This window comes from Chenopodium album, chromosome 2, assembly GCF_948465745.1.
Source record: "Chenopodium album chromosome 2, dcCheAlbu1.1, whole genome shotgun sequence".
NCBI lineage: Eukaryota > Viridiplantae > Streptophyta > Magnoliopsida > Caryophyllales > Amaranthaceae > Chenopodium > Chenopodium album.
The window spans coordinates 85,966,918-85,982,049 of NC_137835.1; the positions used below are offsets into that span (position 1 = coordinate 85,966,918).

Genomic DNA, 15,132 nt, shown 5'->3' on the forward strand with positions numbered 1-15,132 from the left:
CCTTAATTTATAATTAGATATAAGGTTTAAACAAAAATTTAAAACAAAGATTAATTTTTTTTTCCGAAGGGGAGAAGGCCGGATAGCAGGCCGCCGCCACTGCCGGCTGCTGCCAGCCCGCTGGTGGTTTCCGCCACTGTCGGCTGCAACTGCTGGTGGCCGAAGGCCCACCGGTGGTGGTGGTGGTGGCCGGCAATGGTGATCTGAAACAAGGGGAAGGGGAAAAAAGAAAGAAAGTAAAAGAGAAAATTATAGCAGAAGATAGAGAAAGTTTATCTTAGATTTTCTTCACTATAGGCAAAGTTTAATTTGCCCAAGTATTGAATATTTATACCCCTTTTTTTTAGAAACCCTTCTTACCTAAACTTCCCTTTTTTTTAATCTTTCCTAATAAAACTTTACTAAAATAAAACTTTCCTAGCTAAAAGAAATTCCAACTTAATAACATAATTAATTTAAATAAAACTTTCCTTTTATAAAATATTTCCAAACTTGTTTAAAATAAGTAACTAAAATATCATAAATAATTCATTTCAAATTATTTAAATCCCCACAAAATACTTATTTTAAATAGAATACATATAAAAATACGGGGTATTACATCGGCGCCTCCCCTCCTGATGTCCCTTCCACCAAAACCACCAAACTTGCACCCATAAAACACCTTGAATGTAACACCCCCGATTTACTAAGAAAATAATAAATAAGAGAAAGGAAAAATAAACAACTTTTAAATAAATTTGCGGAAACATACACCTAAATCAGGGGTATTACCGTCACACTTGACGCCATGTCAAGTGCTAAGGCTTATAAAAATCCCAATAATTACAACCCAATAATTTAATTGAGCTATTTATACAACTTTATAAACTCAATATAACAAACTAATCGAAACACTTGAGCTCATTTAGCAATGATCATCACTTGATCAACCCGTCACAATCTTGACTGCTCACCATTAAGGACAAATTTCAAAATAGATTGTTGCAGAGCTACCATAAGAAAAAGACATGGCTACAAGCACAAGTAGCACAACAAAACAACACACACGTCAGCAAAAAGCTGAGTAATCACAACTTATCAAAATACAGAGAATAATAGAATATTAATTTAATATAGTCAATTCACTTAAATAATGTAGTTCAAACTACATTACACATTGTACACTGAAAATAACCTTTGTCAACTCAACCTCAAATAATAATACAATCCTCCACTCAATTAACTCATAAACAATAAGTGTGATATGCTCTTTGTTCTATACCTAACCTTGGACATGAGTAATTCGAATAATTAAACCAACAAGTATAAAAACTTGAATACTCTCAATAACCAGAAAACACCTTGAACCAGACCACATATGGGCCAATTCCCACCGTAGGAGACCATGGAAACATAAATAAAGATTGTACCTCATTCTTAACTCATGATCATCATTCTCTTACCAACATGCCAAGAACTAAGGTATATAACGTCGAGCCTCAAACCAAGAACAAAACAATAATTCACAACCTTTTGATCTCATACACCGATCATGTAATCTTTCACATGATAATAAATAATATCTCAACAATGGCACAGGTTCCCAAATAACATAATAATTCGATTCACAAGAATATCTCAACTCTTATAGGGCAATAAAACTAATACCCAAATATAATTAAATCACAACCCAAAAATAATTAATACTCTGCATTAACAACGCTAAAATTAAACCTCGAGAACAATACTCCCCATACCAACAACATTAAAACCATAGAAATAATTGTACAATTAATTATACACAACAAAAATAATATGATATTCAAATCAAATCAATTCTTACAATATCATAATAATTAATCATATATGCAAAGGGTATCAATAATAAATCATATCACACATAATAATACAAAATATATTACAAACATCTCCAAAATAAGATTCGTGTGATTACATATAATAAATAATACAATCAAATTATAATCAAACAACTCCAAAAGATTGATAGTGTGATTACTAGGCAAAAAAATATAAACATACGACTCTAAAAATTGATAGTGTGATTACATATAATAATACAATTAAATTAAACAAACATCTCAAAAGAAGTTTGTGTGATTACCTTCACGCAGATAAAATCTCAAACTATAAAAGTCCATGATTAATTTGTTTGACGAGGAACACAGTCAACACACCGCCCAATCCTTTAACAATTTCATGAATATGAGATGCATACTCATGCATATCAAAAATAGGAGTTGACCTTGATTTTTAGATAATATGATTGCAGATTTGCTTCACAAAACACAAATAAAGTTCACGAAAGAATTTTGTGAAAGTCAGATTAGCAATAGAGGATAAAGCTAAAAGCTGGAGTACATAGAGGCAAAGCTAAAAATAATTAGGGTATAAATAATATTTATAGTTTCATAAACAAAGAGTCCTACTAGAAATTAATAGGCTTTAAATCTTTTAAAAAATAATATATAAAATAATACTCATATGAGATTAAAAAAGTGAGTTAAAATCATAGTTAGGGTCCAACTTTTTGGAAAATATTGTATTAGGGGTTTTCAATTTTTACTACTTAGTGTTTGGGGTCTAAGATAGCTTTTCCGGTGAGATTTAATTAAAAAACTTGGACCCTTCTAGTTAACCAATAAAAACAATTCTTTCTTTTCTTTTTCAAAAAAATAAAACAACCAAATAGAAAAATTGAAAAATTTGGACCCTTCTAGTTTTTTTTAGTTATAGTGATATCGTTTCCTATATGATATTTTTTATTATTGATAACAATTTAACTTAGTGTTTTTTTTTTTTTTTTTTTTTTTTTTTTTTTTTTTTTTTTGGTAGTGTAAGCAAGATACATAATTAGCTAATTTTTTCTTTAATAATAATTCATGTTTCATTTCAATAAATATGTAATGATAAGAGAATCAATAAATTTTGTTATATTTCACAATTTTTTAAGACAATTTTCTCTAATTAAAAGTGTAAAATTGATAATAATATTAAGAATTAAATTAATAGTAAAATCTTTTAATATAACTAAGATTTAAAACAATAATTTAATAAAATATGAATCTTTTTTATTAAACTTAAATTTAAATAAAAAAGAATATGCATAATTGACATATCGTATTAGGGTCTGTTCACATTTACTGAACTAAACTGAACTGAGCTGAAATGAATATTTTATGAGAGAAGGAAATTAAGGGGTGAACTGAACTGAATTGCACTGATTGGAGCTGAACTAAACTAAACTGAAATTAAACTGAAGTGAATAGGCCCTTATTGTGAATTTTTTTTGGAGGTTTTATCGCACCCTTATTTTAGAGAATTCAGATACAACAAAAAAATTAAAAATTATTTTGTAAATAATTATGATATTAATTATGAAAAATATTTATTTTCATATGTTACTAAACCTTACGAAGTATTACTAAATTATTTTATTGTTTGAAATAAATCAGAATAATTTTTGTCACCCATAAAAAAGTGTTTTTGTCAAATTTTTTTTTTTAAAAATATAAAGCGTCTAACTTATTCATAGTAATTTAGAGAACCAAATTAATTTGAAAAAGTCACCAAGGTAGTAATATATTGCAATTTTGTGCACATAATTAGGTAAGAAACCTTAATTAAAATAAATTGTATGTGCTCACTAATTAATTCAAAAATTAGATTGAATTTGTATGTATTGTTGATTGTCGTGTTGCATTCTTGAATGATTGGTTGGTGTCATCACATGTTAATTGGTAAATCACGTAAAGTGTAAAAGGATACGCAACAAAACTCTTAGGCCCTGTTCACTTCACCTTAAAAAAATAATATTCATTAAAAATAATTTTAGTTCAGTAAAAATAAGTTTAGTTCAGCAAAAATAATTTCACTTCAGTAAAAATCAGTAAACGTGAAAAAGAAATATAATAAAAAAATCAGTAAAAAATAATTTAAGTTCAACAAAAATAATTTAAGTTTAGCAAAAATAATTTTAAGTAAAAATAAGGCAAATGAACATAACCTTAGAATACCTTGAATATATGAGGGGTTATGCAACTTTATATTTGACCATAACTCTTAAAAAAAAGCGTGTGGGGGCAATAGTAGTGGGCCCATGGGCCGGAAGGGTAGAGGGTGAAGAGTATGACTGAGTATAGACTATAGAGTATAGAGGCATAGCGCGAAGGAAGGGGGGAAGACATAATAGAAATCCAAAGAGCACGTCAGGATGTCAAAATCGAAAGAAGACCGGAGTCGTCTGAGAGAATCCATTCCAATCCATTCATCCACCAATAAAAATAGAAATTGAAAGAGTGAGTAGACTAGTCTCTCTCGTAGCAGTTTATACTTTTAAGCAGAAGAAGCAACCCTAGAGAGTAAAGATTAGAGAAGCGAAAGCTCATCGCAGCCATTCGATTCGATGGGAGGAGAGGAGGGGGCGGATCAGTTGATGAATAACAGGGCCGATTCCGACTACAGAAAGGCGAAGACGTCGGTTTGGTGGGATATCGAAAATTGTCAAGTTCCTAAAGGATGCGATCCACATTCAATTGCACAAAACATTACTTCTGCACTTATCAAATTGGATTACGGCGGTTCCGTTTCCATTTCTGCTTACGGCGACACCAACCGTATTCCTTCTTCCATTCAACACGCCCTCTCCTCCACCGGCATCTCCCTCAATCACGTTCCTGCTGGTATTTCGAGATTCTTTTCTTTCTTCTTAATTTTCTATTTTACTTTCTCTCTCTCTCTCTTTTTTTTTTTCTTTTTAATTATATTATTGCTGAATTCTTTGCATGCCCCCTAAACGGCTAAACCCTTGTTTTGTTTTCCGACTTGTTTATCATTCCTGTTTCCCTAAACCCTTTTGTTTTGTTTTCAGACTTAATTTTTGTTTATTTTTCATCCCTAATTTCATAAATCCTTATTTTATTTTTTTAATTTTTATTAACTATTTATTACCCCTAATTTCTTACATCCTTTTACGCGAAGTAGATCGGCTGATGCTTGAGCATAATTTGTCCCTTAATAACATACTTGTTGAATTAGATCTTCACTTATGGCTCATACAAGTTGTTGATGTAGGAGACTAGGAGATAGAACAAAATCATTCTTTTAAAGAACATGTAATTATGGTCAAAATTAACATCTTGCTCTCATACTATTTTTTGAATAATGATATAAATATTTAGAAAAATATAAGCGTAAAATAATTTTCTTCGGATTATGATTCTTGATGCTTTATACTATATGTAGTACTAATTGTGCTAAATTGGGGTTTCTAAAAAAGCTAAATTGGGTAAAACGATAGGTAGCCTCTAACTTTTGCTACAATGATATGATAACCCTTCTTTTTTAAAATTAAAATTCAAAAAGTGACCCTTATTAAGTTTTTAATTTCACAAATGACATCAATGAGGCTTCAATGGGTTAGTTTTCTTTAATATGTTAACTATGGTTAACCTAATCCTTCACCACACCAGCCTTATCCTATACCACTCCGACTTCCTTAATCTCCCATCTAGCACCTTCATCTTCTTGCCAACAACGAACTCTTTTCCTTGGCATCAACACCATAATTCCTTAAAATCAAAGGTTCGATCAGGGTTGTGGAGGAAGTTGTTGGAGGGAGAAAGTTAAAGCAGTTGTGTAGGTGATGGCGGCCGTATCAGGTACGTGGTTTTGTTGGGGTGGTTGGGACGGGGTGGTTTGTCAATAGGAGCATGTTAGGTTCTTGGCTATGGTTAGGGCTGTCAAATGGATCAGGTTGGGTTTGTGTTCACCTCAGCTGATTTCGGGTCAGCAATTGCTGATCCATTTAACTTTTTGGGTTGAAAATATCAACATGAACCTGATTTTCGGGTTTGGGTCAACCCGAAATTGGCCTTATTTGACCTGATTTTTTTTGTATGGGTTTAATTCAGGTTGCTTTGATCTTGAAAGTGACTTGAATAACTTGATTTTTTTTTCTTCAAATGATCTTATATTTTGAAACGCATAAGCTCTTCTTCTTAGGTTCAACGCTTTAATTCAAACCAAAATAAACAGCTTAACAAATCCTAATTAACGATTACAAACCAGAAGAAAGTGTAGTGAACGAATTACAAACCAAGTTTCAAAAACACAACTTCACATATTCTAATTCTCAACAATATAAGAACTTTCATATGGATCAAGATCGGGTGATAGATGTATGTGGCTTGTCATCCTTGTTCACCACCTCGTCCTCAAGCTTCCATAGATCCACACAACATTTCCAATTAAGGATCCATTACTTGCTGCCAAACATAAAAAGCAAAGCAAAAACTAATTAGAACATGCATATAATCTAAATCAGACTATAAGACTTTATATATTAGCTAAACCAGAAATTATGTGGAGATTATGAACCGTTCTAAGGAAATTAAACAACAACAACAATAGAAATTATATCAACCGAAATTAAATACTGAATTATATGGGCAAGTCTTTATAAATTAGTTAAAAAGTTTAAATTATATCAACAAAACAACAAAAATAGAAATTAATAACACAAATTTAAAGTGTATTAAACTATTAACATGAACAACTAAAATCTAATAAGCAAAACAAAACAAAACAAAACAAAAACATATAAGAAAAATTCGAATTTAGCAAGCTACCTTAAACAGATGAAGTTTGAACACTTGCAAATAGGATAGCTTTGATGTCCGATTGTTCAAGGGGAAGAAGGCGTGGCAAGGGAAAGGATTTTAGGTTTTGATTGTTTTAGTTGTTGTTGAAAGTTGAAGAGAGATAAAATGAATGAGACCGATGAGTGAAAAAGAGAGCTTATATCATGCGGCGGTAGGGAGTGAGTGTAGTGTTTGAGAGGATTTTAGGGTTTTAGTTTATATAAAGACCTATATTTGGGCTTGGGCTGATTTCATTAGGTTTCTTTAGTGTGTGTGTGTGTGTGTTTTTTTTTTTTTTTTTTTAAATTAACTTATACGAGTTTGGGTTATCGATTTTAACCCAAAAATATTTTCGGGTTATGTGGGTCATTTTCGGGTTGGAATTTTCAACCTTAACCTAACCCATTTAATTATCAGGTCGGGTTCATGTCGAATCATTTAAGTTTTTAGGTTTAAAATCTCAACCCAAACCCGCTGTATTCAGGTCAGGTAAGCCTTTTTCAGCCCTAGCTATGGTTGTGGGTTGCAGTCGCCACCGCTGTGGGTGGATTTAATGGTAGCTAGGTTGGGGAAGAGGATAGAGATGGATGATTTTTTTATTTTTATTTTTATTTATTATTATTTTTTTTTATATATAAAAAAAAAAACCCTAACCATTGTAAATTTAAGATAAAACACTCATACATAAGTGGGAATGAAAACTGAATTAGGGTCATTTTGTGAATATAGAAAAAATAGGATTGCCATTTTAGTGTAGTAAAAGTTAGGGATGACCATTGAGAATTTGCCAATTGATCCAAATATTAATGAATTATCAGAATGAATGTAGTGATGTAGTGAGATAATAAACACTAGTTAATTGCTCTACTAATTTGATATGGGGCAAATAAATTTGTTACTTTATCAAGAGGATAAATGGGGAAAATCATTTTTAAGAAAAACACAAAGTACTGTACTGCATGACAAGTAGATTACTCTCCCATAAGTTCATAACTACTGAGACAACATGCCTCTCTTGCACATTAATTGCAGAAAATGTATATATCTAATTTTAGGGGCTGATTCAGACAGTGTTAAGGCTTCAGAGCTGAGCCATGAGGGCTGGGTCTCCACCTGCCCCCCGGGACTCATACTCACAAGTATAGCATTTAAACGCTGCAGCAATTATACAAATTCTTTTTTTCTCCCTTTTCACCTTCTTGCTCTGAATATTCTTTTCTGATTTTCGCCTTCTGGTTCTGAGTTCTGTTTACAACTTTCACCAGGTGTTAAAGATGCCAGTGACAAGAAGATTCTAGTTGATATGCTCTTCTGGGCTGTTGACAACCCTGCCCCTGCTAATTATCTCTTAATTTCTGGCGATCGTGATTTTGCAAATGCCCTCCACCAGCTGCGTATGAGAAGATACAATATTCTTCTTGCCCAACCCTTTAAAGCCTCTGCCGCCCTTGTTGCTGCAGCTAAAAGTGTGTGGTTGTGGACTAGTCTGGTAGATGGTGGCCCTCCTCGTACCGGAAATGACTCCCCTCCACCCAACAATGGTAATCATGATTCTTCTAATAACAATAATTACTTCAACCCCCAAATGCCCGATAACCACCTTATTCCCGAACCTGTTCATTTACATGCCAAACATCCCATTGCTACTCCGAAATTTGACAACTCTGGGAGAATTGGGGCAGGAGATACTAAATCGAAACCTACGTATGTCCGCAAGACCTCAAACCAGTCAAGTCTGCAAAAGGCCCCTAGCATGCCTTCCGGGGTTCTAGAAAGTAAGAAACTAGACTACCCTTGCCAGTTGGAGCATACTGAAGCACCAACAGTTAGAAAAGCCCCACATGAATTCTTTGGAGCTAACAAGCATATTGCCTCTGCAGGTCAGTTTGCTTCCGGCGGCTTCCCCAGCAATCTTGAATCTTCTGCTCGAAGTAAGTCTGATTTCATCTCAAATCAACGAGTTCAATATCCCTATCCATCTAGGCCAAGCAGTGCTCCTATACATTCTAATTCCGCAGCTGGAAATGCATATCCGCCTGCTGCAGGCAACTTCTATACACATCCTTCACCGTCCAGATCTGAAGGTCCGCCTATCTCATCAGCTCCTTTCACTAGTGCCCCTGATATTGGTAAACTAAGCATATCTGAACACCCAAATTATGTCCGAAATCCTTCTAGTTTTCCACAGCAAGTTAGGGGAGAGATTAAGCATAAAGCGCACAGGTATTCGAATTCTGTGAATCGTAATCCACCCAACAAAGGCCCTAATATGAACACAAACCACTCCTCTCACCGAAATGGACAATTATCTGTGCCGCCGTCTACTTCATCAGCCTTGCCAACTGCCAACGTTGTTTCAGGCACAGCATCACCTCCCTCTGAATATGAGCAGGGTCTTGCTGGGGTTATCTTGCTTGCTTTAGACAGCCTTAGAAAAGAAAATATTGCACCCACAGAGGAAAATATAACTGATTGTATCCGTTTTGGAGATAATTCAAAGCACCATAATACTGACGTGAGGAAGGCCTTGGACTGTGCCATTAAACAGAACATGGTAGATAAACTACAGCTGGGTCAAGTTCAGCTATATGTGATAAAGAGTCAAGGGGTATGGAATTGTATAAATCCAATGAGTGGCTACCTTAACGACTACTCTAAGGAAACATGGGATAAAGTTCGTGAGTTTCTTATTTCTACTAAAGGACGATCCGCTATAATTGCTTCTGTGTGCAGGTAATAGTTACTCTCTCCCGTAAGTTATAAGCAAAGGCTTTTTAAATATCAATGTTAGCTAATACTTATTCTGTCAGGTATGAAGCTGCATTAGTCTTGAAAAATTCATGCCTGCGAGATTTATCTCTGGGGCATGTGCTCCAGATACTGAACATGTTAATTACTAAAAAACAGTGGATCAAACACTCTACACCAGGATGGCAGCCAATTACAATTTCATTAACCCAGGGTGATGGTGTGACAACTAATGAAGCTGGTCCTTGATTGAAAGAGCTATTAATTAATAGGCGATGGAAGGTAGTATCCAAGTGGTAATTTATTTACCACCATATTTTCATTTCTTTCATTGGTGGACTAGGAAAAAGCCCACTTATAGGTGCTTTGTAGTTTATTTAAGGGATATGGGTTTTAGTTTGCAAGGTTGGTTGGATGATACAAGTATATTTTGGTTTTATCTGTGGAAGCTTTTATCTTCCTTACACAAGAGGAAAGAGTACTTGGCAGTTTTCTCAGAGAATTAAGTTTCAAAGGTGCGAGAGTGTACCATTACGTATATTTTACTCCTCCAAAGTAGGAGTATAGGTTCTGGACTTCAATATAAGTTATTGAGGCATTTAACATTTGCATCAGGCGCATCAGCTTAGAGTATATAGGATATGGACTATGGAGCCAGCTCTGGATATCAGTGGAAAAAGATCAAGCAAGTATGATGGAGACCTGAAGTAAAAACAAAATTGCTCTTTTAGATTTTTTAGTATAAAAAAGGTTTGCTGTTTTTGTTGATAACAATATGCTTCTTGCCTTCTTATGACTGGTTCCCTCTATGGACTCATCATAAAGCTCTGAGGCCATTTCTGTTGAAGCTTGGGGCAAGGTAGAAGTTTAAGTAAATGAAGAAGGAAGCTATATTTGAACAATTTTGTGGATAGCCCAAGATGATGGACATGATTAAAGCTTGCTGGCACTCATTGAGCACTCTGATGGTTTTTGTGCAAACTTGTTGCATATGCTGTATTAAATCTTAGGTAAGGTTAACGTATTGGCGTTTCAGCTGAAAGTTTTTTCCGCAAGACTCTGTGAAATCCACTGTATCTGTATTGATGCTTATGATTCCCTTTTTCTCTGCCTTTTTTTTTTAATTTTTTTAATGTTAATGCCTTACTAAATGTAATTTATCGTATGATTTTAACATTGATCTTGTTACTGGTTTGTTGGATGCTCAATGTCAGTTCTAGAAGTGTGATATTGGCCTTGTTTGGTTAGATTGATACTTGATAGACTAAGGGCATGTTCATTTCATCTTAATGTTTACTTTCGTTTAACTCCAATCAGTTCAGCTCCTTATTTCCTTTTCTCATAAAATATTCATCTCAGCTCTAATCAGTTTAGTTCAGCTCAGTTCAGTAAATATGAACAGACCCTAAGACTAGTTTTTGTTGGTTGTTTTAAGTTGGTAACGAAATTGACTACTTTTCCTCTTTTTAAAGATCTATGCTGTTTCTAGAAAACCAAATCTTATCCTCCTAAGGCTTCCTTCCTTCCCTACCATCATCCTTGGTGACTCAAATTCTTTAGCTTTTCCTTTAGTCTTTTTTCTTTTAGGTTTTTCATGGTAAAGACCTTGAATTCAAGGGAGCTAGCATAGGTTTGTTGTCTTCACCTCAATCGGTGGTTCTCAAGTTAGGTGTATCGTTAAGGGTTTCAAAATTCAACTATCCATCAAATTAAGGAGCTAAAGGCTATTCTTAACGTTGTCGTCGAAAGGAATTTCGTTAATTGTTTTCCCGACGATTAAGGTGAAGTTAGGAGTAGGGTTCCTCCCTAGTTTAAGGTTCGATTAAGGTGAGACGGGTTTCTTATGGTGGCCTCGATGATTGTTTGTGGTGTTTGTTTATGTCGGTGAGGTAGTTTTGAGTATTCTCTGCTTCTATTGGACTCACGAGCTGCTTTGTGATACTCAGCTAGTTTCTTTGCTCTAGTTTTATGTTTAATTTATAGCTCTTGTTTATGTCTTGGTTGATCATGTTTTTATTGCTTTATATTACTTTGTCTGATTATGAGTTGGATTTTTTATAGGGTAGTTTTAAGTTTGGGGGTTATTGAAGGAGGGAGCCCCCATTCCTCATGGTGAGAAACAATTTCGTTTCTCACGATGGCATTTTCGAATTTTTTTTCATGTTTATCAGTTCATGAGCTGCTGAGTCAGATTTCGTGGGGACATCCTATGTGGCAATATGTTTGAGTAATGTTGTTACCAAGTACACAATTTCACACATCTCATCTTTATGAGTCGTTAAGTTCTCTCTCTCCTCTCTGATTTACCCTGTACGAAGCTCGTGGAGATTACAGACGAAAAACACGGGTAGTGATACATATCAATCCAAGACATATAATCAATCCCTGACTGTATAGTATCATTTTTTATGGATACCTCTAATTATTTTAATTCGGGAGAGGCTTGACCGCTTTGTTGCAACTTCATCATGGCTTAGACTTCACCCCGGAGTCTATGTTGAGCATCTATTGAAGTACAGGTCTGATCACTCACCCATCCTCACTCGGTATGAAGACAAAAATGGTCGCAAAAAGAAGAACAAGAGGAGATACATGTTCAAGACGGCATGACTGCTAGATAATGAATGTGAAGGGGTGGTGCGTGGCGCCTGGAATGATGCTGCTGGAGAGTGTGTTGCTGGAAAATTGATAGCAGTTGGGAAGAAGCTGTTGGCATGGAGTAGAGACAAATTCGATGATCTAGGGCGACAAATTGTGAACAAAGAGACTGCTTTGCGTGCGGCACAACATAGTAGAGTTTCCCCTGCTAGCTGTGCGAAGTGTTCTCAACTAGAAAAAGATCTTAATGCATTACATGAAAAGCAAGAGGCTCATTGGTATATGCGCTCTAGAGTTGCGGAGATTCGCGATGGAGATAGAAATACGAGTTACTTTCATCATAAGGCATCGCAAAGGAGGAAGAAGAACACGATCACGAGTATTTTTGATTCGAATGGAGAGTGGCAGAATGATGATCAGAGGTTCGAAGGGGTGATAACGGAGTATTTTGAAGGAATATTCAAGACAGGTTCACCTTCGGAGTCAGATTTAAATGAAGTCCTTCAACATGTGCAAAGCTCTATTTCACCGGAACAAAATGCAAACTTGCTTAAGCCCTATTCGAAAGATGAGATTTTCGCCGCCCTCCAACAAATGCACCTGTGTAAGGCCCTGGGCCTTGATGGTATGCATGCTATCTTTTATCAGAAATTTTGGCATATTGTTGGTAATGAGGTGACTGATTTCGTGAGCAGTGTTCTTTGTGGTTCCTTGCCTCTTGAGTATGTTAACAGGACTAATATTGTCTTAATCCCAAAAGTGAATGAGCCGAAAATAACTGCTGAATTTCGCCCCATTAGCTTGTGTAATGTTTTATATAAGCTTGTGTCTAAGGTGCTTGTGTTGAGACTGAAATTGATTTTGCCTGGAATTATTCTGAAAATCAAAGTGCTTTTGTTCCGGGGAGGTTAATTACAGATAATGCCCTTATTGCGATGGAATTGTTTCATACGATGAAGAAGAGGAGTAAGGGTAAGAAAGGCACTATAGCTCTGAAACTAGATATGAGCAAAGCATATGATAGGGTGGAGTGGGGCTTTCTAAGGAAACTTTTGTTGACCATGGGTTTCGATGGAAGGTGGGTTAACCTGGTCATGAGGTGTGTGTCAACTGTGAGGTACTCTTTTATCATTAATGGAAGAGTAAGGGGTGATGTGGCTCCGTCCCAGGGTTTAAGGCAAGTGGACCCTCTTTCCCCTTACCTTTTTATTCTTGTGGCGGATGCTATGTCTCATATGTTGCAGAGTAGAGTTCAGACTGGTCTGCTCCATGGGGCAAAGGCAAGCCGGAATGGCCCTATTATCTCTCACCTCCTTTTTGCAGATGATAGTCTCCTTTTTGCTAGAGCGAATCGACGGGAGTGCGAAGCAATAGTTGATATTCTCAACAAGTATGAAGTAGCATTCGGACAGAAAATTAATTATGAAAAGTCGGAAGTGTCCTTTAGCAAAGGTGTGAGACAAGAGCAAAGAGAAGAGTTAATGGGGGTTCTACACATGCGACAAGTAAATCGACATGAGAAGTACCTTGGTATTCCCACGGTAGTTGGAAGGTCGAAGAAGGTAATTTTCGTAGCCCTATTGGATAGGATATGGAAAAAGCTCCAAGGGTGGAAAGAAAAGCTTATTTCTCGTGTCGAGGAAAGAAGTTCTTTTGAAGTCTGTGATTCAAGCTATCCCGACATATTTAATGGGAGTGTATAAGTTTCCGTGCTCGGTTATAGAGAAGATAGGGAGTGCAATGGCTAGATTTTTTTGGGGACAAACCGGGGCGAGGAGGAAAATTCATTGGAGGAGTTGGGCGGATATGTGTACTCCAAAGTGTTTAGGTGGTATGGGCTTTCGAGATTTAAGTGTCTTTAATGACGCCCTTCTCGGAAGGCAAGGGTGGCGCCTTGTGACTAATGAGGATTCTCTTCTTGGTAGAGTGATGAAAGCCAAGTATTTCCCACATTCTAAGTTCCTTGAGGCCTCTTTGGGATATGCGGGAAGTTACTCTTGGCAGAGTGTTTGGAGTGCCAAGTCACTTGTTAAAGAAGGGGCGATATGGCGCATTGGGAATGGGAAAGCAGTGAACATTTGGAGCGACCCTTGGGTGGCGGATGAGCATGGACGTTTTATTACAACGGAGCCCTGTGATGGACTGAACCAGGTTAGTAACCTCATTGATTTTGACAAGGTGGTATGGGATGTGGATTTAATTGCTGCTCACTTTAATGAGAGAGATCAGAAATGTATTCTTTCAATCCCTTTGTGTTTGAGAGAGCCAAGGGATATGTTGACGTGGGCTTTCTCAAATGATGGTTTATATTCCACTAAAACTGCTTATATGCTGGGAAAAGGTTGCAATTTTGATGATTTCCATCATGTTTGGAGGATGATATGGGGATTAGAAGTCTCGCCTAAGGTTAGGCACTTTTTGTGGCGCCTATGCACTGGAACGCTACCCACTAAAGGCCTGCTTGTGGCGCGCCATTTGATGGAGGATAATGTGAGTCCGTGGTGCAGGACTGAGGTGGAGACTAGCTCTCACGCCCTTTTTGAATGCTGGAGGGTGAGAGAACTTTGGGAAGACAGTGGTTGTATGGCTTTACTGAGCACTGGGGTGGATGATATTTGCGAGCTGCTGGTGAGGTGGGAAAAGGCTGAGCTGAAGGTCAAACAAAGGGCCTGCTTCCTTGCGTGGTGTATCTGGAGCGAGAGGAATCTGAAGGTGTTTGAAGGTAAATTTACTCCAAATGCTATCCTCTTGGCTCGGGTTAATAGGAATGTGGAGGAGTATGGGCAATATAGCAAGAGGATTTATTCTCTTCCAACTCCAAAATCACAGCGCAGCAGTAAACGCTGGATAGCTCCTCCTTCTGGAGTAATTAAGCTGAACGTGGATGCTTCCCTTGCTGATTAAGGGTGGGTCGGATTAGGGGTTGTGGCGAGAGATGATGAAGGTGTGGTGCTGTTTGCTGCGGTCCGCAAGGTGAGAGCTTGGTGGCTAGCAGAAGTTGCAGAGGCGAAAGCCTTGTGTTTGGGAGTAAGGCTCGCAAAGAAGTATGGCTACAGGGATGTTATCTTCGAATCAGACTGCTCTGTTGTGGTGAATAGGCTGTCCAAAGGAGCTGTGTATTTTTCAGACCTTGATGGGGTATTAG

The 15,132-nt window shown here is 36.5% G+C and overlaps 1 protein-coding gene and 1 long non-coding RNA gene across 6 annotated transcripts; one reads left to right on the plus strand and one right to left on the minus strand.

Moving 5' to 3' along the window:
- The first annotated feature begins 4,078 nt into the window (after positions 1 to 4,078).
- LOC145605462 (uncharacterized) lies at positions 4,079 to 10,644 on the plus strand. 5 transcript variants are annotated; one of them, XM_081661528.1, is made up of 5 exons: positions 4,079 to 4,682; positions 7,907 to 8,416; positions 8,522 to 8,572; positions 8,687 to 9,374; positions 9,452 to 10,644. In XM_081661528.1, the coding sequence occupies exons 1-5, from the start codon at positions 4,406 to 4,408 to the stop codon at positions 9,636 to 9,638; spliced, it is 1,713 nt and encodes a 570-aa protein (XP_081517654.1). In that variant the 5' UTR covers positions 4,079 to 4,405; the 3' UTR covers positions 9,639 to 10,644. The 5 variants fall into 5 exon arrangements, with proteins under 5 accessions (XP_081517654.1, XP_081517646.1, XP_081517669.1 ...); XM_081661520.1 differs by having other exon boundaries at positions 4,080 to 4,682; positions 8,522 to 9,374; XM_081661543.1 differs by having other exon boundaries at positions 4,080 to 4,682; positions 7,907 to 8,182; positions 8,522 to 9,374.
- LOC145605494 (uncharacterized) lies at positions 5,992 to 6,736 on the minus strand. Its single transcript, XR_014105087.1, has 2 exons — positions 6,630 to 6,736; positions 5,992 to 6,266 (listed from the first exon to the last, which is right to left on the minus strand). It is a non-coding gene; the product is annotated as an uncharacterized LOC145605494 (long non-coding RNA).
- Positions 10,645 to 15,132: the final 4,488 nt, after the last annotated feature.